The following is a 24,600-nucleotide window of genomic DNA, read 5'->3' on the forward strand; positions in this document are numbered from 1 at the left end:
TTTTTTAAATGTATCAGGATAAGGACTGAAAAGATACATATCAACTTCAAATAGTGTTGGCTTCTAGTAAAGGAATCAGAGGATGAAAATATAAAGGGGTAAAAGGCATCTCCAATTATCTAAAGACTTTTTCACTTAAAACACATACCCACACACACAAACACAAACACATCAAAAAAAAAAAAAAAAAAAGAAAAAAGGATGGGTATCGCATTCTGTCACCCCCAAAAGGGTGAGATTCACCAGTCACTTTGGCCAAATGCAAACACTGTCTATATAAACAGAAGGCCTGCCGCAGGTTTAAGAAAGGGTATTCCATATTAAAAAAAACAAAAAACAAAAAAACCCCTGGGCTTTACAGATGCTGGTGCTGTGAAACTTTGGTAGCTGATGTTGAAATCTGGGCTATCAAAAAGGAAACCCACAAAAATGTGCTTCAGTGGATAAGCAGGATCCCTTTTCCCATGTGACAGAGGCACAGCCTAAATCTGACTCAGAAAACAGCTTCTGAGAAATTTCATTCTCAACACACTGCCAATTTGGTTGAATGAATGAATGCATACATACATACATACATACAAACACTTCAGGGAGTAACATACTAACACAGGGACAGGAGCTGTGGGAAGAAGATGCAGACTTCAGCAAATGCTGCACCATCTTCAGATATCTAACAGCAAATGAACACAGACTAAGAGTGACACCCAGTGGCCCAATCACCAGCACAGCACACAGGAATGATTCCCAGGACTTCCACACTCTGGCTGCTGCTTGTGGCAGCTTGTTTGTCCGGTTTTCCTCTGATTGCTGTATTTCCAGGATGTCTATATTCTAGAGGGTGCTTTGAGGGTGTGCAATGAGCCAGTCCTCCTCTCCTCTCCTTCTCCCATCTCTCCCTGTCTCCTGCTCACTTTTCCCTTCCCTACTGAGTGTGCAATCCCTGGTGCACGGGGTCCCACAGGTGACCACTGTGCAAGTAAGGAGAAAGTCTCATGTCACCACTGCGATACAGGGGATGATGTTCTTCAGAGTGAGTGTATCTTCTACTACTGAGCCAGCTAAAATGTGATGATCAGATTAATTCAGTAGTACTCGGTTATTGTCTTTTGAAACACAGTATGAGGTGCAGAACTCTAATATAATTGATGAATTCTGACACCTGTCCCCAATATTCTATTAAAACTGCTTCTCAGAGATTACCACTCATAACAGTAACAGCAATAATAAGAGTTAATGTATGGTGATCACACACACACCCAGATGCACACACACATGCTGTGCTAGGCACCAATCCAAGTGCTTTACATGTATTAGCTCATTTCAACTAGTAACAATCATATGGACAAATATTAACATATCCAAAGTCACCCAACTGGTAAACTAATGTAGACACTCGACGTGCATGCCCACCTCACCCAAAGCCAGGGTTGCTGTCTAGAGAGAAGTTCCAGTCACATCATGTCACCCTTGCTCAGAGACACTCAGTGGCTCCCCATTCCCTGCCAGGTGAAGGACAGGTCCGTAGCACAGGCATTCCCGGTCTCCCACCTCATGGCCCCACTGAGACTTTGGCATACCAGTGCCCTCCTGGTGACCTGCTTCCGAAGACATCAGTCATTAAGTCCCCTCACTTTCCTGCCTCAGACTGCCTTTCCTCACTTACGTCTGTTGAAATATCTTAACGCTGTTCAAAACTGAACTCGCATGTTACCTTTTTCAGGAAAGCTCTCTTGACACCTTTTTCCTCCTTACAAACTCTCATCACACTCTCCAGGAGCTCAGTGAGTGACCCTCCTTGTTTAGAGTTACTTGAGTCCCCACATTTCTGTGTAGGGAAAATGACCTGTTTCCTCACCCTTCGAAGGACAGGCCTTACAGGGAGCTTCTGACCTTGGTCCACTCTCCTCAGTGGCTCTTTCCACAAAGGAAGGAGTTCCAGTCTGAGTGTTGGGAGCCTTAGACATTCCTTGGGCCACATATTCCCCGTGTGGAAGGCTACAGTGTCTCAAGGTTAGCAGCTAACTCGGCGTTCCCTTTCGTACTTCCTGGATCGTTTCCCATCCCAGTGCAGGAAGCCCACCCAGGGAGACTGGGCAGTGCTCCAGACCTGCCCCGCTGTGACAGGGTGTGTGGAGCAGGCTGGCCACTTGCTGCTGGTTGGTCACGTGGTGGCTCTGCCCCTCAGAACCAGCCCTTCTAGACTCAAGGCAAGAAAGAGCAAATGATGCACTCCACCATCCTGGCCAACCCTGACTTCACACATTAAGCTTTCAGCAGACAGACCTACACAGGCATGGGAGGGACTCTCCATTCACTAAGCTGTGTGTGCACTTCCTTGATGGGGCCCTTTGACTGGATGGGAAAGGCTAAGAGCAGGCCCTATACTTCTCTCCTTGCAAAGAGGAAGGCCTCAATGACCATCTTTGAAACAAACTGACCTGACTCCTTCCCTGATCACTCGTCTTCTCCTTCCTATCGCTCCTCAGGTTGGCCTTGGTTGTCAGAATGTGCTCCTCTGGGTTCATGTTACCAGGGACCTGGTACCTGAACCACCTGAAGCTCATCTGCAAATCTGCTCAGAATGGGGCAGGACCACGTGGGAAGGTGGCCCTGCTCCAGGGCATCCCAGGGGGCCTGTCATACTCACATTGGGGAATAAGAATCAGGATCTATGTTCCTGGTGGGAACAAAGCCCACTTCTCCTGAGAGGGTTGACTTCCCAATGAACCACTGAAGCCCAGGAATGACAAAGCCGATGATCTCAATGCTTTCCCCTTGGCGGAAATTCAGTTCATCCTTTTCTTCTCTCTCGTATTCCTTCCAGGCCTTACATTTTCCTCTACCTGTGGGGAAACAGTGCACAGGTCAACTAAATAAGGCAGAAACAGCTGAGCCTTCCACTAGCTTCCAATGTAATATAAAATGAGGGGTTTCCAGATTTTAGAATTTTAAGGACCAGTAAAATTTCTCCACAACAAAAAAATTGGCAGGAATGATACAGGGTTAATTGGCTTTTCATTTGGCCAAACTAGGAAATTCAAAAAAGGAACTACCATCCACTTTTACCATCGTTTTATGAAAGAAAAGATAATTTAACAAATGTAGGAAAGATAATCTCAAAACACTAGATATACCTTAAAATGGAATAAAGTTAGCTTATGGAAAACTGGAAAGCTCACTATATTGTCCTACTTTGTCTGACTTGCCATTATCATGTAAACACTTGTCGTGGTTGGCACAAGTCCACAGACGAAGTGAGGACCATTGTAGGATCTTTCCAATTCCTTCCAGCTCCTTTGGCACTATGACCCTCAGTCTCCCCAACTGTAAAATGGGGATAATGAGAATACCTGTCTCTTGTAAATACTAGGAAGTGTTAAAGAGATAAAATGCAAACCTTCAGTCAACCCTCAATAAATGTTAGATTCCTTTCATTGACAAATAGAAGACAGCTGGTAATCCAGAGGGATCTGGAAGACTCCTGACTATGGTCAGTCCCCAGTTTGAATTAGCTGCCTAGTTAAGATCTAGTAATGATATATTTATGAGCACTGTACTGTCCAGTTTACAAAGTACATTCATGTTCATTTTCTCAGATCCTCCCTGGAGCAACTATCAGATCCCCTTTTAACAGATTAGAAGGTAGAGGCACAGAGAGTGTACGTGATTTGTCCAAGGAGTGTCATGTGTGACAAAGCTTGGTCCAGAACTTGTCTCTCCACTGCTGGTAACCCTTCTCTCCACTGATCCAGCTATAGTTGTGAGATAGTGGCTTGTATGTGCCTCGGTTTCCGTATTTACTTTAGCTCCCATCCTAAAGCTACTGAATTATTTTTTCTGACATTTTGGTCTAGTTTCTATTGAGCATATCTTCAAAATCCGAAGTCCCCACTGCTTTGTGGGTAAAGAGGATCTACCATGTGTTAAACACTTACAACTTGAGAAAACCATACTAAGTGATTTACAGATGTCATTTAGTTTACTTCTCATGACAACACAGGAAGTTGGCTTTATGGTAACATTTTATAATAAGGAAATTGTGGCATAGTGAGGGCATGAGAACTGGCTGAGGTCAAGCTGGTTTTAAGTTGTGGGGCCAGAATTTGAACCCAGAACACACTTTACAGCCCCATGTTCCTGACTACAAGGCCATACTGACTCAGATTGCTAAACATCTTGTTTATGGTCAATCATGGATTAGATCTAACATTGGGATTTCATAATTCCCTGTCTCTCTTTTTTTTAAGTATTATTTGGGCTTAGAACTTTAAAATTGCACTTGTGCTAGGTATGGGGAGGCAGCTCTAAGGATGAAGATAAAACAGATACATGTGTATGTGTGTATATGTCTGTGTACATACATACATGTACATATAGAGATTACCTAAAATGTACGCATGTATTTATACATACATATATATGTATGTATTTCATTTATTCAACAAATATTTACTGAGCACCCACTATGTGCCAAGCATTCTTAATCTTCCTAAATTCAAGATTAACTTCACAAAATTAGGAAATGTTTTGACTAGAGATTGAAAACAGGCAGCCTGCAGGCCACATTTGGCCCACCCCAGGCTTTTTTTTTTTTAACCTGCATATCTTTAAATCCCTACGGTCCTTACCATTTCATAACATCTTCCATCCAGGCCCTCCACACATCTGTGCATTCTGCTTGCCCTTTTGGCATTTATATTTACAAACCTTGACTGAGACCTCTCATTTCATAGGCAAGGAAACCCACATTTACTGATGGCAACTGGCTTCCCCAAATCCAGTCAGTAGCAGAGGTGAGACAGAAATTCACATCAACTGACGCCAAATCGGCAGATAAAAGTAGGCGGCAGAGCAATATTATCTCCCTAATAATAAATACTGTGTTCCACTCAGCCATACCAATCTGATAGGAGCCTGTCCAATCCTTCTTTCTGGAAAGGCCACAGATTCCTGGATAATTCTTTAGGAACCATCTGCCAATGGAAACATGGGGTTTGCAAACACAGATTTAAAAAAAAGTTGGAACAGTGAGCAGAATAGTCCATTAAAATAACAATGACAGTGATGATGATAAGTCTTATTGTTATTTTGGTTACTCTTATTATAATAGTGGAAAAACATTTACTGAGAACTTACTTTGTATCAGGCACATCAGCAGGCCTAGGATGTTTTCTGGCTCAGCAATTATTTTGTCAGTTAAATAACAAAAGAGCCCTTTCCATTCTCACTGTCAGATTCTCTGCCAGAGCCATACACAGGGCCTGTGGCCTGGAATCACGTTTACTGTCACTCTGTACGTTTGAGTTTACAATATCTTACAACAAGGATTCTTAAACTTTAGTAAGAAAAACATCCCCTTATGTTTAAGGGGAGCTGATATAAAATGAAGATTTTTGGATCCAACCCTAAGACAGTCTGAGGAGGGCCAGGGGGTGTGAACTTGCAGTAAAATTCCCAGATGACTGATACAAATTGTCCCCAGTTCCCACACTGAGAAACGCTGCATTGGAGACCAGGCGGTGTATTTCCACCTGAAATTTTGAGTTGTCTCCATTTCACTGAATTATGCAAATCTTAACTGTTAAATAACAAAAGATAAAAAGCCTCTCAGAGTTTGTCGCTTCCATGGCACCATGGGTGTCCAAATCTGCAAGTGTGCCTTCTCTGTTCTGTGCAGACCTCAGTCTGCTCCACGACCCTCTACCAGGATGCGAATGGTTACTCACTGGTGGAAAGGGAGAGGCAGAGGTTCCACGGCTGACACTGGCACCAGGCCACGCTGACCCGTGACCAAGGACACACCTTCCCACTCAGGGTCACCTTCAGCTATCTTCACCGAGATTAACTCATTCCTGCAAAGTGTCAAATACTCCCCTTCCTTCTCAGCTGGCTGAGCCACCGAGCACATGGCTCTGCAGAAGAAGTGACCTGTAGATAATGAGAAAAGCTCTTTCCAAGGAGTAGTAGGAAGTGAAAAGGGGGTGTCACAAAATGGACATTTCCACCCAGAGCCCAAACACTTTTCTTCCTCACGATAAAGTAAACACAGTCGAGGGGGAGGTGCTACAGATGGTCCCTGTGATTCCAAGAAAACGTACCAGGAGAAAAAGCCACTGAGAGAGAAGTCACTTAAAACAGATACCAAAATTTCTGAATAATTCTTAAGAATATGGTTTAACTGCAACTTCACCTTGAAAAAGTAATGAAACAAAAATTTATGAAAATATATTTAACAGAACTTCGGTTATAACTGCAACCTCATGCTTAATCTTAGGACCAGAACAAATAAACTAAGTTGATTAAGGTGAATATAATTTCTCCAACTAAATTTTATAGTCACACAGTATGAAAACTTTTCCTTCACATATAATTCATGCAATACAATCGGAAAAAGAATAATTTGCAAATGATCTACGCATAACTGGTTCTTTCAATGTCTGTGATGTCATTGGTCATTAACTGGTTGGTTACAGCCTTGATTGGATGTTTCCTTGTAAACAGACTGGTGGGTGCTCCAAGCAGTTCCTCAGTATCGCTTTCCTCAATCTCATGAAATCCTGCAGGTTTTGCAAGATTTGCAATTTTATTTTACAATTACATTGTATCAGATTTTTAGAATAGTGATTCTCAGTCTTGGGTGCACATTAGAATTACCTGGTCAACTTTCAAAAAATGCCAAAGCTTGGCCCCCATCTCTGGAGATTAATTGGCCCTGATGGAGCTCTGACCTGGGCATCTTCTTAAAAATCCCCAAGTAGTTCTAACATCAGATAGTCAGTGAGACTGGCCAACACAGCTGTTCATGTGATATTAATGTTAAACTGAAAAAGATGTTTGAAGTGATACTATAACAGGTGGGTTCATTTGTAACTATTTTCATGTTTGAATGACTTTTGCCTCCCTTTGTAACACCATTATTTCAGGGACTCTGATAACAAATATTCACATAAGAACCCCATCCACACTCCTACTCCATGCTCACCTTCCTGGATGAGGAGTCCCAGGTATATTGCTTCCAGGTGTTTATCATCTACTGACACTTGGATCTCTGTATCCTCCACCAATCGGCAGTTGAGCCAGTACTTGTGGTCAAAGAGGAGATGCTCCAGACATGCAGATACATAGCCTACGAGGTCAAGCCAAGAATATTCTTCAACAGCATGATTTCTGCCAATAGCTGGGAATTATGGTGAACAAGTACCTTCCTGAAGTTCCCTAATCTGACTCCACTTAAGTGGAATTAGAAGAGCATAAGAGGGGTAACTAGAAAATTTCTAAAATGAATTGATTCTTCTCAGATCTGCAGGGAATTACAAGTCATTTTAAAATAAAATTTGTTTTCAACATATTGTGGGTCTCCATAAAAGTATAATGAGATTATCAAATCAAATTATTTTTTCTAACACATCTATGGAGGAATTTTCAAGATTACAATGTTGACTCTGGGAGTTCCTGGCCCCCCTGTAAAGTTCTCCTCACCTCAGGTTCAAATTCTCGGACCCCTGATGATGCAGTGGCTGGGGAGTTTCTCCACAGCCCATGAAGGAGTCAGGATTTACTTCAACATCACTCTGACACTCCCCTTCATCCTTTGCCCAGTAAGATCTCACTTGTTAAAACCAGATCAAACACTGTGCAAACTACAAAACTACAACAATTATGGATAGTTGTTACACCTATAAATGTATATTACTTGCATTAAAATTTTGCTCCTTTCTTAAGATGCAAAAACTGTCTCTGTTCTGACTCTCTGTTGCACTGATGTAGACTGTGAATCTCCCACAGTTGTGCTGCTTGTACTTCGACATGCACACAAGTCACCACGGGACCTTATACAGACGCCAACTCAGTAGGTCCAGGGTGGGGCCTAGGATTCCACTTTTCTAACAAGCCCCATGTGATGCTGGTGTGGCTGATCTACGGAGCACACTTTGAATAGTGAGGATCTCTCATGGTCACAGAAGGACACATGTGGTCGGGAGAACAGAAAGTCACCACAGCCACATAGAGGAGAACTTATACCTTCCAGCCAAGAGCCATCTTGACCCTCCACCCCTACACTAAATCGCTTCCTGTGTAAGTCTGCACGGAGCCCAGCATTTTATGAGAGATGTAAAACATGTGCCAACTCAAGTGACCTCCTCTTGCTTTGCTTGGTTTTGCTTTGCAATTGTAACTTCCCTATCAGGAGTTACTCTCTGTGGAGAGGGTAGGTGAAACATTTCCCACCACACTGGTACCAGACCTGTGCCCCAATATCCTTCTTTAACTTCTAGAAAGCCCTTCATCCTGAGGCCCTTTTAGCAGACAATTCCCTCATCTCTTTCTTTGACTCTTGTAAAAACATGGAACATAGATCTGGAAATTTACTATTTTGAGCAGCTACTTTGATCTTACTTGAGACTGTTTTTTTTTTTTTAACCATCAATTTCATATCTACTTCTACTTTGAATTTGGTAGACGATCAATAACTGCTTGCCACTTTTGACTGATTATCTAATAGTCTCTCCCTGAACACAGAAAAGTGCTGCATGTGACCGTTCAGAGCAATATTTGCTTTAGATTTTGTTCCAGGCAGTTTGTGATATTCTAAAGGTTAACCACCCATGTTAGGGCTCTACCACTTTTAATTAGCAGAGCTGGACCAATTCCTTCATGTCAAGCTTTACAAATTGGCTGAATTGAGAAGCAGGTGCTCCTTTACCTGCCTGCTCCACGTCATACCTAAGTTCAGGTAGGTGGAGAACTTCCAGATTTCCTCCATGGTCTTGAAGGTGATGAGGAACTGGGCCTTCTGGGACTGGATACCCACCAACCTGGCTGAGAGGTCCTGAGTAAAGAGAACAGTGAGTCAGCCTGGGGTGACAGAAGTATCTTGTGAACAAGCTTGTTGTGTATGAACTTTTTTTTACATTGAGATATAACTGACATATAACATTGTGTTAATTTTGAGTGTACAACATAATGATACATGTGTACATATTGTGAAATGATCACCACAATAAGTTTAGTTAATATTCACCATATCACATAATTACAATTTTTTTTCTTGTGATAAGAACTTTTAAGATCTATTCTCTTGGCAACTTTCAAATATACAACATAGTACTGTTAACTATAGTCACCATGCTGTCCATTACATCTTCAGGACTGACTTATCTTATAATTGGAAGTTTGTACCTTTTGACCACTCTCCCCATTTGGCATTGATTTTTACATCACCAAAAAAAAAAAAAAAAAAGAAAGAAATAACCTAAATGTTCAATAGGAAACTGGTTAAAATAAATTAAGGTTTATCCACACAATGGAATATTATGATATTATGCACCCACAAAAAAAGAATAAAGAAGCTCTTTGTGTAATCATACAGGCTCCAAATATACACGGCTAAATGAAACAATAGCAGCAAGAAAAAGCGTGTAGAACGGTGTACAGAGAATGTTATCTTTCGTGTTAAAAAAAAAAGTATGTGTGAGAGGGTGAAGGACGAATCACAGACAGCAACTTGTGAATCTATGTTTAATAATTATTTTTATGAAGCTGGCAAACAGAAAAACCAAAGCACACAAAATTATAAAGTATCCATAATCCCTCCCCACAGGGATCATCAATGTTGACAACTGCATGTATTGACTTAAATCTTTTTCCTGTATGTGAGTTTCCATGTAGCAATTTTTATATTAATGTAATCTGAAAAGTTGTTCTGTAATTGTCTGTCACTAAACAATGTTTTGTGAACCATCTCCCATGTCATTAAATAATCTACATTTTTAATCATTATATATGCCATTGTTGAATTAACATAATTCTTAATGTTTTCTTACAGCTAGACACTTGAATTTAAACTTTTTTTAATATCCTGAATGGTACTGTGATAAACATCCCATATCTAAATCTTTGTAGCTACTCTTGATTGTTCTGACACTAGTACTTCCAAGAAATGTAACTGGGAAATGCACATCTTCAATCCTAAAATGCAGGAGCCAAACTACCCTCCAGAAAGGCTGTACCAGTTTACAGGCTCACAAGCAGAGCAAGAAGACCTGCAACACCAACTCCCCCTTTTCTAATATCTGAAAAAAACAGGCCTGAATCACTGCCTGGACTTGGTTTTCCCCTAAAATCTTTCTCTGCTACTTGTCCAAGCTTCTGGAGTTGACTATAACAAGTCATGATCTGAACGTTCCTCCCCTGCCAGGCCAGGTCCTGCCATGAAAGATCGACCCCTGGAGCTCCATTCTGAGGGGACCCTGGGGAAAGAAGAAGAGGACAGAAGGATCCAAAGGAAAAGCCTCTGCTTCAACAAAGTCAGAACTCTGGGGTTGTCCCACAACAGGCCCCAGGAGCCCCGGGTTCTCAGAGGATCTATAGATCCTGGTAATCAGGGAAGGGGTCCTAGGTAAAAACTGACTTGCAAGGAATTTACTACATGCTAGGCACTTTGCCAAAAGCTTGATGAGCAATGCCTCATTTAACTTTCACAATAACCACAGTAATTATAGGACTTAATGCACTTTTATCACATTTAACCATTTCTGAAACAAAAAAGGAGAAAGCGTGGCATCATAAGTAATTGGAAGCATTTGTTTCCTTTCTTAGAAGTACATAAAATAATGTACATATAATTAAATAGCATCTCAGATTTAATAGAAAATGGCATTATCCCTGTTTTATACTCAAGGATGCCAGGGCACAGTCAGGGTGTGCCACGGAGGCTGCGACATCCTGGTTGGATCTCAGATCCAACAGACTCCAGGCTCAGCTTTGGCCCACAAGCCTGCCTGGCTCAAAACTCAGCAGTTCAGTTCGCTCTACCAAACCCAGCTCCTGCCCATGACAAAAGTTACTCAAATTAAAAGAAACTCTATGGTGCCAGTTAGTAGCTAATGCCTTCAAGTTCTTGAATTCTGAAGACTGAAAAACAAAAACACTCTGTTGTTTATAATATATCTACTATTTCTGGAGCACATTCCACCATCTAAGCCCGATGCCAAGCTCTCTACAGATACTATCTCATTTACTCCTCCCAACAAACCAGACATTATCTTTTTTTCACTGCATGACAGATTTATAGGGTATATTTCTCTTCTTAATTTGTATCAAACTCATGTAGACTATAAAAATAATTGGAACATACCAGTTTATTGTGTAAAGCAATGTTCTTCTTCCCCCATGTGTACTTACAGCAACTTTTAACCATTTCTGACTTTAGTTCTCCTAATAGTACCTCCTAAATTGTAAATAATTTAATCATACCCTTCCTGCTTGGTTTAACTCTTGAAGGTATTATCTATCTACTATGGAAGATGAGAAATTGATTTATATTACTGCCTTTTCCTCCTCTCATTCTAATATTTATAGTTACTAATTTTTGACTGGTAATTTTGGTACTTAAAAAAGTATACTTAGTGGTTACCAGTGGCTGAGGGAAGGGGACAGGCAGGAGTTGTGTAGTGGGTACAGAGATTCAGTTTGGGATGATGAAAAATTCTGGAATGGATAGTGGCGATCATTGCATAACCATGTGAATGCACTTAATATCACTGAGCTGTACACTTAAAATAATTAAAATGGAAAAATTTGTTATGTTTATTCTATCACAATAAAAAATAAAATTCAAATTTATCACATTTTTTAAAAAGTATACTTTATCAGGTAGGTGTTTTACCGATTCCTAATCTACAGTGGTTAAATAACTTGCAGAAGGTCATAAAACTAATAGTGGCAGATATAAAACAAAATTTTCTGACTCTGATTCCAAGGGTTGAGCCATTTCTGCTGAGCAGAGAACGTGTACATTTTCATTCATTCATTCAGTCAGGTATTTTCTTGAGGGCCTACTTTGCTTCCAGTGCTGTCCTAGGTTCTGGGGAGCCTGTAGCGGACAGACACACAGAAGACTCGGAGTTGCACCGCTCTGCAAAACTCACCTTAAACAGTGCACGCACCTCCTGGTCCTCATTCTCCAGCGCCCAGAGCCTCTTCCTGGCTGCTTCCTGCAAGGGACCATTTACACACCTCCTGGAGCGGCTCTTCACACTGAAGGAGAGCGTCAGATCTTAAAGAGAACAAAGAGAGAAAGATCAGGATGAGATGCACTCATAGGGAAGAAAGACTTAGATAAGCCCCAGTGTTTCTCACACCCAATCCCTAAATTGGTGTCCTCACTAATGAGAGATTACAAGTGATCTTAATGATTCTCTGAGCACCTCCTTTAAACTCTACCTCCAGAAAGAAAAAAAAAATGCTGAAGTCCAGAATGTTCTGGAACCTCAGGAGTTGCTGCACGCGGGTCAGTTTTTTTCTGTTTGTACAGGCTTTATTCCTACGCTGCCTGGCATTGTAGGAACAGTACCACACAGAACCAGCTAGGACATACATTTCCTCCTCTGGATGGTTTGTGAAAGTTTCCAAACAATACTAATTTATTCACATTATGGAAGTGTATTTATATGTCAAATCTATGATACGTAATAATTATTATATACTTCACACATTATATATACACACATACAGTTTCTCTAACCTGTTTCTTTCTGATAATGCACTCATTGTTTGTATGGGTAATTAGTTTACATATTAAAGTCTACCTTTAATGTCTTCAAAATGCACATTTATTCAACCAATACTATGAAAAGAAGCTGTTTTAGGTGCTGGGATACAGCAGGAAACAAAAAAGACACAGTCCTATTCTCATGGAGCTTGTATTCTGGGCAAGCAACCAACCCCACGAACACAGTAATTTCAGATGGAGAAAAGTGCTATGAATAAAAAAATGTAATAGGGTAAAGAGACAGTGATGGAGCTGTTGGAGGGCAGACAGCCTTGTCAGGAAAGGCACACTGAGGAGGCTCATCTTATAATTGCACTTTGCCATGTCTTCTTTAGACAACAAGTAGCGACCCTGTTAATAATTATCAAACACAATGAACCGAGAAGACGTCCACTGAATAAACACAGAGGTCTGTCTTCTAGCCCTAGCTTGCCAGGGTCTTTGCAAATTCCTGAGCACATTAGAGACGGCCCCTGTCATACTGGCCTGAGTCCACAGGCAGCCTGGACTCCTATCTTTAAATGGCTTATCTTTAACCTAGAAGTCCTCGAAATGCTGTGGCTGTAGGCCAGCTCCCATACAATATGCCCAACTGACCTGACGTTGGTGTGAGCTTCTTCAGGTGGATGTTTGTGCCACTCTGTTCCTCCCTGGCCTGTGTTCTAATCTCATGCAAGCCCTCCATCTTCGGCAATCCAGGTCCAACCCTCCGTCTGGTAGTGGCCTCACTGCACACTGATCTCTAGGAGGAGGTGAAGCCCGGGGAGGAGGAGTCACGCAGACCTGGGCTTAAGACTTGACTCTGCCCTTGTTAACTTTGTGCCCCGAGCACCTCTCTAAGCTTGACTTCTCTCATTAGCAGAATGGCTTTTACAGTACTATCCCACAGGGGTTTTAAGAGGCTTACTAAATGAGATTATGTGCATAAAGCTTTTTGTTCAGTGCCAGGTGCATACTAAATGTTCAATAAACAGGTTATGTATTGGCTGTTGCCTCTCACAAACCCCCATCCCACCCCAGTTCTCAAGCAGTTACTGCTAGCTGCCCTCATCTTGTTACACTGTAATTAACCTTGATTCTGATTCTGTAATTCCTTCTCACCAAACCCATCTCTCCTGTCCTTCCAAAGCCTTAACCAAACCCCCCTCTAGAATCTGTCTCGGAATAGCTCCTGATGAGTGGCAGCCCCTTCGGTGTGAATCTCCTTGCCATGCAGTTGAATCCATGGTTATGAAACTAAAAAGACCTGGACTTAAATAAGCGAACTGCTACTCAGAGAAGTGCCTCGGGGCCCACTGTGGAATCCTACAGAGCCCTCTCTGCATCACTGGACAGGGGAATAAATCAAGCTCACTCTAGTTTTAGTGTGAAGTGCATTTTGTCATTTCTTTGATCCTTCTGAAAACTGGTGGTTTAATCATAATAATATATCTCATTGATTCTGCCTTTGACTCTTCGACATAAAGAAGTGGGCAGCTGGAGCTGAGTCTCCCCTTCTCTACGGCCTTCCTGGAAACAGTACCATGGCAGAAAATGCTGAAGGATGGACAAGCTCAGGCTGAGGTGGTTAAGCTTCACCTACATGTACCCTTTGTTTGTTGGCCTTTGTGCACTGGTAAGGCAAAATGCTGACTCCACTGTGTTCATGAAACAACAGATGGTGGGTGATTCAGCTTTTTGCAGGGATGGCCCAAGCTGACAGACAGATAAGCAGATTGACACAACAGCAAGAAATAAAGGGCCAGGTTTTTCTCATTGTCAACCAAGAAGTTTGACAAAATTTGAAACTGAGAAGACATGACATTTATACACTATCTGCTTATATACTGTATATGCTTTAAAACATTCATAATGCAAATCTTTTTCACAAATCTCTATTTTGTATGCTGGATAGAAGTATAAGTTCAGGGGGCAAAGAGGCAACATGGTTAAAAATAAGGACCAGGGATCGAATCCCTTTCTCATCATGTATTAACTGTGTGACACTGCAGAGGTCACCTCCCTCTCTGAGACTCTGGTTTGCCACCTTTGAAATGGGGAGTTTGGTGCCACCTCCTAGAGGTAAGTGTGTGAAGATGAGAAGATGCAGGGATGACTTAGCTTGCTCTTGGCATGTGATTTGCCCTCAAAAATGGTCCCAAGTACTGGATAACAGCAGCTGAGCCTTTTACAGGTTTATCCTCAAAGCTTCCAGTACAAGGTTTCAAAATCTTCTCCTCCTGAAAGATTGAGTCAGACACTCTTCTGCTAGCCAATTTCCCCCCGACTTACTCAACCCTTTATTCATTCACTTATTCATTTACTTAACCAACTCTGTATAAGGTACTATTTTAGGTAGTACACAGAATACAAACATGACCTCCATGTACTTATTCAATTATTCATGTACGTATTTACCAAAAAGTTTCTGAGCACCAATTATGTACAAGCAACTCTTTTAGGTATTATGCAGAATATTTAATTATTCTAAAAATTACCCCTGCCCTTCAGCACCTTAAAATCTGTTCAATAATACACTTTATTTAATATAGCAAATATGTATGGAGCTCCTAATATGTGCCTGCTTGTGAAGAGCTCTGAGTGCCAGCTTGAGATGGTTTAGCTTAATCTTATAGGCAATGGAGAGCACTGGAAGATTTGTGAGCAGGTGAATATCATAGACAAGGTCATGCCTACAAAGGTGCATTTAATGGAAGCACCTAGAAAGGATCAGAGGGAGGGAGCTTGCAGACAGGACTGATAAGGGGATTATTTCAATATTCTACATGGAAAATGTATTTAATAGTTTTTGCTTTGGCATTTAGATACCTGGAGTCATGTTCTGTGGCAGGAAACATTTTTCCTTACTTTCAGATGAGGATATAAACTCACTCGATATGGTTGGATCCTTGGAAGGAGTTTCTTTACCTGGAGGATATCAAATGAAAGATCATTTGTGAGAGTGTAAGAAAGTTATAAGCAAGGATTGCAAGTTTTTGTCAAGTCGCCATTTCTTCTCCAGGGCTGGTGGCCTGGAAGAATTTTAATTGTTATCAACATTGCCTTATTATTATTTAGTACTCAGCTGTTTATCAAAGAACTGTGACACATGCTATCTCAATCCTGCAGCAGCCTGGGTGTTCCCACTTTATTTAAAAAAAAAAAAATTCCCCCCCATAGGTCAGATTGAGTCCCATGGCTTAGTATACTGAAGGTGCTTGATATATGCTGAGCCTACAAGGTCATTATAGATCTGGCTACAGCAAGGTGGATAACAGAAGTACTGGAGCAGAGCAAGGGGCAGTGGAATCTTTAGGGAGATGGCTGGGGCATGGTTGTAATGGCCCTGAAATGTATGATTGTCCCCAGACTGCCCTTGTGTCTTTCCACTAAATACAGTCCTGTGTGGGACTTCTTTCCTCCCCAGCTCTCCAAAATGTTCCTGTCTTTGCAGCTGTAAAACTGGAGTGAAAAGGAGAGGAAAGAAGATCATGGCACAGACTAGGCTTAGGGAGGAGGCTATTTTGATGGCACAGCGCTGAAAAAAGAAGACTGAAGCCGTAAAGCACAAGGCAGTAGATATAAAAGAGTACAAGGGAATTTCACAAGTTATTCGTATGGAATATGGGCCTCCTTCATGGTATCCTCAAAATACAACAAGAGAACTCAAGTTCTTAACCCATTACTATCCGTTACTCTGTTCTTTTGAACATGCAACTGCTCAAGGACTCTACCATGGGGTCAGAATATTATGAGCATTACCTGATACTGGAAAGAGGGGTTCGGAATCTTGGCTCAAACACTATTTGTGAGTCATTCATCTAATTCACCCAACTTCTTCAATTGTAAAATGTTGATGGGTCAAAGTCAAGCAGACCTACTAGGTTTGCATTCTGGACCTGTGCTTCTGTTGATGCAGCCCTAAAATGATAAGGGATGAAGTAATCACACTCCATCCAGTCACTGCTGATTAAAGCTGAACCCAAATCCTCGTATTGCTGCCAGGAGTCTGCCTCCTTCTGTCTCTGTATACTGGGATTTTGAGACCCAAGCTGTAGGTCTTCCATTTCTTCATAGTGGAAACAGTTAGTACTTTTTGGCGGGTGATGAACAGGGAGAATGAAATAGATTTTGGCTTGAACAGGCTGAAGGAGAGGACCATCAGTTCACAGCTCCTCATCTAGTAAATCTTGTTAGGGGTCAGTGCTGAAAGCGAGCAGCTTAGCTGGAAAGCTGGCAGTAACGAGCTGTAGTCGACCAGGATCATTTTGTAGTTCTGCCCCCAGGAACCAAAGGTAACTACAGCAGAAAGGCTCTGGCTTGGGAATCATGAGATAGGAGTCTAAGCACAAATCAGAGTCTCCCATACATTAGTTAATTCACGTTCATCAAGATATTTCATCTATTTTTGAGATTTCGCTGTTCCCAGTGATAAATGAGGGCTTAATCTAAATTAGTGCTTCTCAACCGTGGCTGCCTATTCAAATCACCCAGATTGCTTTTTGAAAATACCAGTGCTTGGGCCTCATCTCCAGAAATGCTGGTTTAAGTCGTTCGTACTGCAGCCCAGTCACAGGTATTTTTTTTTTCTTTTTTTTAAAGAGAGGTTTTGGGCCCCACCGCGGGGCGCGCGCACCCCTCAAGCGAAGGTGAGGGGTTCTGCCTACACGGCAGGAGTGGTTACTGCGCGCTTTGGAGGAGTGGAAGCTGGGGGAGTCCGGTACTTCAAAGCTCCCTCTCGGATGGCTAAAGAAGGAAGGCTTTCTCACCGAGGGCGAGTCGTCCCCCACCCACCGTCTCCCCTTCGGGCCCACGGAGGCATCTGAATAGGTGCCACTTCCCGGCTGGGCGAGGTGGGGGCTGCGGCCTGGATAAGAGTGGCGCCAACGTGAGCGTTCACGGTCAGCGCCGGGAAAAGCCTCCGATCGCTCAGGCTCGTCCGTTTGCCTCACAAGGGAGCTCGTCTGAAAAGTCTGACAGAGCCCCCGCTTCTCTTCGCCCGGCCCTCCACAGTCTCTCACACGCCCGCGTGCAAGCCCGGCGAAGGGGAGGGGGGCCAAGGCCGTCCCGCCCGGCGCGCCGTGACGGCGACCACGACGAGGCACCTGCCCCCCACCAGGTGGACAGGCGTGCCTCCCTTACCGTCTCACCCCCCAAGAGAGCTGCTCACGGGACGTACCACCGCAGTGGGGACGCGAGGGGCTCGCCAGGAACAGGAAAACGTCGCCACCGCTCGGCCTCGGCACCTGAGGGACGACCTGGAGCGCTGCGGGAGCACCACGGAGCGCCGGGCGAGACGCGCGCACGCACGACGGGGGGCACGCAGCGCTCGTGAGGCTCGCCGAGACGCCCAGGCCAGAGGGCCCGCTGCGTCAGGCGACCCCCGCCCGGCCGGCACCTTGAGGCGTGGGCGGGAGACCGAGGTGGGCTGCACTCCGCACCGCGACCTCCCACACAGCACCAGCGGGCGGGGAGGAGAGGCCCGGGGCCGCAAACAAAGAGCAGCCCCTTTCGCCATGAACGTCTATCCCTCGTCCGACCCTGCGTAGGCCCCGCCCAGGAGAGCGCCTTGCCGCATCCATACAGGTATTTTTCTCCAGTTCCCCAAATGATTCTTTGAGCCAGTTATTAAGAACCATACGTCTACATAAAGTTTTCAGACTTTAATGAGTGTATGAATCACCTGGGATTATTGATAAAATGCAGATTGTGCCTCGTAGTTAAAAGCCTGAGTTTCTGGATTTCAGATGTGCTCCCAGGAGATGCTCTGGTCCCAGGGTCATACTTGGAGTGGCAGCCTGATTCCCTCCTCTAGGACAAAGTTTGAAAACTGGTATACCAGTGGCCACAGGCCACAGAAAACCCACGAACATTTTTTTTTCTTTTTTTCCCCACAGAGTTAATTTTTAAAGTTTGAATTGCTCTACATAGTTTAGAAATCAGGGTGTTTTACATAACCCAGATGCTTGCCTTGGCTTTGAAAACTGGGAAAACTATTGCCTGGGGCCCTCATGCTCATCTGGCAACAGTTATCTGGGACTGAGTGGTTGCTGCCACCTCTATGGGGCATTTGTTCTCTGGCCATCATAGTCCCCAAGCTGCCAGCTCACTCATTTACACCCAGCCCTGGCAAGCTTTGTGAGTTTATCCCTGTTGTAAGGATACATGAGGAGACAGTGGCCTGAGGACCATGAGGGCCTCTGGCATTAGCCCACCTTGAAGAAGGAAGTCCAAGATGGTGACCTTGGTTTGGAGGAGAGGGCGGGGTGCACAGCTCTTAAAGGACATGTGAGGTTTAGAGTGGAAAATTGCGAAGTTTTTCAGAGTGTGATTTGTGGATAGTCTGCATTAGAATTATTTAGGTGCTTTAAAAGAAAAGATATCTGTAAAGAAAACAAACAAATAAACTTGGAGCAAAACAGAGAAGAGTATCTGCATAACTTGGGGTAGCCAGTGATTTCTTAAACAAGATGGAAAAATACTACCCACAAAAAAAAATGTGTATATTGGCATAGAAGGAGCTGTAGACAATATGTATATTCATCAAAGAATTCAAATCCAGAGTATATAAATAATGCTAAAAATATTTAGGAAATAGGTAGGTAACCCACTAGAAAAATGGGCAAAGGCCTTGAATAGGCATTTCACCAAAGATAATATCCAAACAGCCAATAAATTTATGAAAATTTTCTCGAGCTCATCAGGAAAATGAAAATAAAAACCACGATGGAACATCACTACACAGATTGGCAAAAATGAAGAAACAAACAAACAGGTAAAGCCAAGTGTTTATAAGGATTCACAGCAACTAGAACTCCTGAATACTGCAAGTGTGAGAATAAAGTTTGATAATTTTCACTTTGGAAAACTGTTTGACAGTATCAACTCAAGCCAAACATATGCACAGATACACAAGTATAAAATTCAGCAGTTCCACCCACTATTATCCCAAGTAATACATACATATGTTCACCAGAACATATCTACTAAAATACTCAGAGCAGTAGCAATTCATAACAGCCCAAACCTGGCAACAACTCAAATGTTCATCAACACTAGAATAGGTAAGTAAATGATGATATGTATGATTAAATATAGTATACCAATGAGAAAAAATGAATTAACAGCTATAGGAACCTTGTGAAAATTTACCAGGCTATATACATATAATTTCTTACACAATTCTGTAGAAATGATAGGTTCCCCCCCCAAAAAAAGATGAATTTTAAAATATTTCTGAAACCCTCCTCACTTAACTCTACCTGAGAATATCTAGGGGCAGAGTCAGGAGACATGCGTTTTTAACTAGCACCTTAGGGGTTTCTGATGTTCTCTACAGTATGAGAATCTCTTAGAAAGAGCCAATGCACCAAAACGCCTTGGGACCTATGAACCAGAAGACAGCTCCTTGGGAAACAATAAGGAAATCTGGAAAAGCAGAGTGAGCTCTGTAACAGAAAGAACAGTTAATAGTGCACAGGGATTTATAGTTTACAGAGCTCTTTTACGCATGGAATTATATTTCAGCGTGAAAGAATTTGAAGACTTGAGCTGGGCCTTGAAAAAGAACCAGAGAGCACAACAAGAAACTATCACACAGGGGAATGGCCAAGATGGTAGAGGAGGAAGACCCTAAGCGCACCTCCTCCCACAGGCACACTGAAATTACAACTATTTACAGAGCAACTATTGATGAGAAAGACCAGAAGACTAGTAGAAAAATCTTCCGTAACTACAGATATAAAGAAGCAACAAAACAGGTAGACAAGTAGGAGAAGCAGAGACATGATATAGTCAAGTCTCACACTCCAAGGTGGGCAACCCGCAGATGGGAGGATAATTACAATGGTGGAGGTTCTCCCCCAGGAGTGAGGGGTCCAGGCCCCACATTTGTCTCCCCAGCCCAAGGGTCCTGGATCAGAAAGGCAAACCTCCAGAATATTTGGCCAGAAAATATAGCTCTGGTGACCAGAGGGGAGTGCACTGCTGGGATGCGTAAAACATCTCCTACAAAAGACCACTACTCCAAGGATGGGAAACATAATGAACCTACCAAATATATCAATGGACAGATCATCTAGACAGAAAATCAATAAGGAAACACTAGCCTTAAGTGACACATTAGACAAGATGAACATAATATATATAGAACATTCCATCTAAAAGCAGCAGAATACACATTCTTTTCAAGTGCACATGGAACATTCTGTAGGGTAGATCACATGCTGGGTCACAAAACAAGTCTCAGGAAATTTAGTAAAATTGAAATCGTATCAAGTGTCTTTTCTGAACACCAAACTGTAAGATTAGAAATTAACTACAAGGGAAAAAACTACAAAGAGGACAAACACGTAGAGGCTAAACAATATGCTGCTAAACAACCAGTGGATCACTGAAAAAATCAAAGAAGAAATTAAAAAAAAAACAAACCTGGAGACAAATGAAAACTAAAACACAATGATCCAAAATCTATTGGATACAGCAAAAGTAGTTCTAAGAGGCAGATTTATGGTAGTACAAGCCTAACCTGAAAAACAAGGAAAATCGCAAATAAACAACCTAAACTTAACAGCTAAAGGAACTAGAAAAAGAGGAACAAACAATAGAAAAGGTTGATGAAACTAAGAGCTTGTTCTTTGAAAAAATAAATACAAATGTTAAACCTTTAGCCAGACTCATCAAGAAAAAAAAGAGAGAGGACCCAAATCACAAGGGAAAATTTTTTTTCCTTTTCTTTAACTTTGTGTCTGTAGAAAATGTTGGATGTTCACTAAACCTATTGTGATAATCACTTCATGATGTATGGAAGTCAAGCCTTTATGCTATACACCTTAAAATTTTACAGTGCTAAATATCAGTTATATCTCAATAAAACTGGAGGGAAAAAGCTATCATATAGAATAAAAATAAATTACTTTCTGGAAGCTAGTTTCAGTTTTATTGTTATTATTGATCAGAGAAAGTTACTAACATTCAATTTAAAAAACCACTGAAATTTATTTAAAAACTGCCAAACTGCTTTCCAAAGTGACTGTACCATTTTGCATTCCCATCGGTAATGTGTGAAAGTTCTAGTTGCTTCACATCCTCACCAACACTTGATAGTATCATTCTTTTTCGTTGTAGCCATTCTAGTAAGCACACAGTTTTAGCTCATTGTTTCAATTTACATTTCCCTGGTAACTAGTTGTGTTGAGATTTCCTTTATCTGCTTATTTTCCATCCCTATATTTTCTGAATGAAAGGGTCTGTATTTTTTAATTGGGTTGTTTACCTTCTCATTACTGAGTTATAAGATTTTTTGTGTGTTCTTGATACAAGTATCAGATACATGGTTTACAGATACTATGCCCCCATCTGTGGCTTCCTTTTTATTTTGTTGGTAGATTTATATGGGTGGTGGAAAAGCAGGATTACTGATAAAGAGATCAGCAGGATAGTGGTGAGTGAATTTTGCGTGCACATGAGCTGGCAGAGGACACACTGGAGAGGTAGGTGATCATGGAGCTAAAATTGTTAAATGTAGTAGAATCAGGATAGGGAGAGCATTTTAAGGAAGGTGGAGGAATTTAGAATGGATATAGCAAGGAATAGGGAGCCACGAAACACTCCTGAGCATGGGAGTGGCAAAACAAAAGTGGAAATTCTACCTCAGGTAGCATAGGAAGCACAGGGAGAGGCAAGGAGGAGAGGCAAGGAGGCCAGGTGGAAAACTGAATGGCAGTCAAGGGGTATGAGTGTGAGAATGTGGACTGTGATCTTGACAAATGTGAAGTCAGGGAATAAAGTGAATGACATTGTATTTTCAAGTAAGAAAAGGGAAGGTCTTTTGGCATATTGAATATGAGAGTTAAAAATGAGGAGAGCAAATCATTATAGAAAATGAATATTAGAAGGGAATAAAAAGGTCATTGAGTTCCACTCTTAATTTTACTGTTGAGAAACTAAGGCCCAGAGAGGAGTAGTGATTTTACCGGGGTCAAACAGCAATTTAGCAACAGAGTCAGAGGCCATCCAAATCACTGGATGCAGACCTTGTTGTTTCCACTTCAGAAACCTAACCTCAGAACTCTGAGGTCTAGGTCTCCAACTTGGGAAATAGTTCGCTCACAGAAACTTGCTGGAAATGAGAATTCACCCCCATTTCTCCTCTCTCAGTCTCTCTTTGATCCTTCCCATCCACCACCACTCCCATCTTTAAGAAGAAAACTAACCAGTAAACATTTCCCTGCATGTTTTGTTTTTCCTCCACCCGCAGTTTTTCTCTTTGACCAGACAAGTCTACCACTGGCAATTTTTATATTGTAAACCATATTGTCTTTGTTGAGACAGATGCCAAATTAGAACTACAGCTACATCTACGTGAATATATCTTAGATCATAATGATGAACCAAAGAAAAAACAACTTGCATAATGACATCATTTTAAGTTTAAAAATCATCAAAATAAATTCTTTGCAATGATTATAAGCACACAGACATATAATCAAAGCACAAAACCACCATGAATGTGATTAATTTGGAAGAGGGAGAGAAGGGAATGAGACTGGGAAAAATTACCAGGGGACCCTAAATGTATCTGTAATGTTTTATTTTTCCAAAAGGTAAAAGAAAGAAATAAAGAAATTCTGAAGATAATATGACATAAAGTAGAATTTTGCATATTCTAATATTCTCTATTATCAGTATGTTCAAAATGCCTCACAAGTTTTTAAAAGTTCAAATGTGAAGCATTGTTTACTGGTGTCAGCATTCATTACCCACCCCCATCTCCTATAATTATGCTGATGATTCATATTTACCAAAAATGTTGAAAGTTACAAACACCAGGGATCAATGTAGCTAAGTGTATCGCTCCTACATCCTCTTTTTAAGGATGTAGGTCGGCCAGGTTTCTTCAAGATAGTGTTAAAAGATAAGGGGGCAGTGCTAGAAGCTTCTAGACCAACAAATCTTGGCATGACTTGCTCTATGATCCTAAATGAACAGCTGTAGTTTAACAGTGGCAAGAATCTCCAGGGGCCCAGAAGTCAGAGATGAGGACAGTTACCTGAAACCCACCCCTATCCACGGGCAATAGGGAGATTTATGTGAGCAAGTGAGAAACGTCACGGAAACAGATGCTGTAGGCAGAGTCTATGTATGCGAACGCAGCACGCCAAGGGGGCATCAGGGACAGCGTTTGTCGTTGTGACACAGTATGGTCAACCAGCTGGGCAGCGGTCCAGGGCTCAGTGCGGTTCAAGAGCCTTCTCCTTCCCTGCCTCCCTAACCCCTGAGGACTGTTGGTCCTCACTGTTGACTCCCACTGAGACAGACACAATGGCAGAAGTAGCCTAAGAAACGGGTACAGACTCCTACTCTGGTGGAGTCGGGGATTAGAAAGAAGGGATGTGGGGTGGTCCCTATTAGCTAACAATAAAACAGCCCACAATTACTGAGGGGCTGTCCAAAGCTAGAGGCAGTGCTAAATCCAAGAGATGAGTGATCTGATTTCATCTTCACAAAAGGTCCGTGTGATAGATACTGGCTCACATGGATCACCATTAGGTCCAGTTTCCAGACTGGAAAACTGAGGTTCGAAGAATATGAGAGACTTGCCTAAAGTCACGCAATTATTAGGTGACTCCAGGATGTGTCTTATACTTTGTTCCATTTCTCTAGGATAAACAGGAGAACCTAGAAGGGGATGTTTATAACAATTGGCCTCAGACCTACAATACCCCTATCACCCTTCCTAGGGAAACGCCCTGACAAGTAGGGAAAACAGTTGGGAGACAGCATGAAAAACCTCAACAGAAATGAGTATCAGGCTGACTCTTGGTGAAAAAATGAATACAGGATGCCAAACAATTCAATGGCAGGAGTCTAGTGAAACAACAAAATAATTGGCAGATAGTGTCATAAGGACTTTGAGAATCCTTTCTTCAGAGTTGGTTGGCCGTTTGGTTGGTTGGTTGGTTGGTTGGTAGGTTATGAACTACAGAATTCTTTTAGATGAAATCTTGGGCAGAAAACAGGATGTCAAACAGAAGCACAGCTGTTCTGGCTGAAGGTAGGGGTCAGGG

At 42.1% G+C, this 24,600-nt stretch overlaps 1 protein-coding gene across 29 annotated transcripts in view; it reads right to left on the reverse strand.

The window, feature by feature from the left end:
• The window catches only part of SH3TC2 (SH3 domain and tetratricopeptide repeats 2), a 172,123-nt gene that overhangs the window by 111,492 nt on the left and 36,031 nt on the right, over nt 1-24,600 (reverse strand). For 26 of the 29 annotated variants that reach the window (XR_012505683.1, XR_012505692.1, XR_012505694.1 and 23 more), the window contains exons 2-8: nt 15,362-15,460; nt 11,931-12,058; nt 8,725-8,830; nt 6,983-7,126; nt 5,727-5,928; nt 4,900-4,973; nt 2,648-2,843 (exon numbers count right to left, since the gene is read on the reverse strand). Coding sequence is in view for 8 of the 29 variants with exons in the window: in XM_045517477.2 (XP_045373433.1) it covers nt 2,648-2,843; nt 4,900-4,973; nt 5,727-5,928; nt 6,983-7,126; nt 8,725-8,830; nt 11,931-12,058; nt 15,362-15,460 (949 nt within the window). In the remaining 21 variants the exon portion in view is untranslated. Of the gene's footprint in view, nt 1-2,647; nt 2,844-4,899; nt 4,974-5,726; nt 5,929-6,982; nt 7,127-8,724; nt 8,831-11,930; nt 12,059-13,150; nt 13,272-15,361; nt 15,461-17,674; nt 18,050-24,600 lie in introns of those variants that run through there. The other 3 variants (XR_012505696.1, XR_012505698.1, XR_012505695.1) reach the window with 3 other exon arrangements.

Source organism: Camelus bactrianus, chromosome 3 (assembly GCF_048773025.1).
Source record: "Camelus bactrianus isolate YW-2024 breed Bactrian camel chromosome 3, ASM4877302v1, whole genome shotgun sequence".
Classification (NCBI taxonomy): Eukaryota; Metazoa; Chordata; class Mammalia; order Artiodactyla; family Camelidae; genus Camelus; species Camelus bactrianus.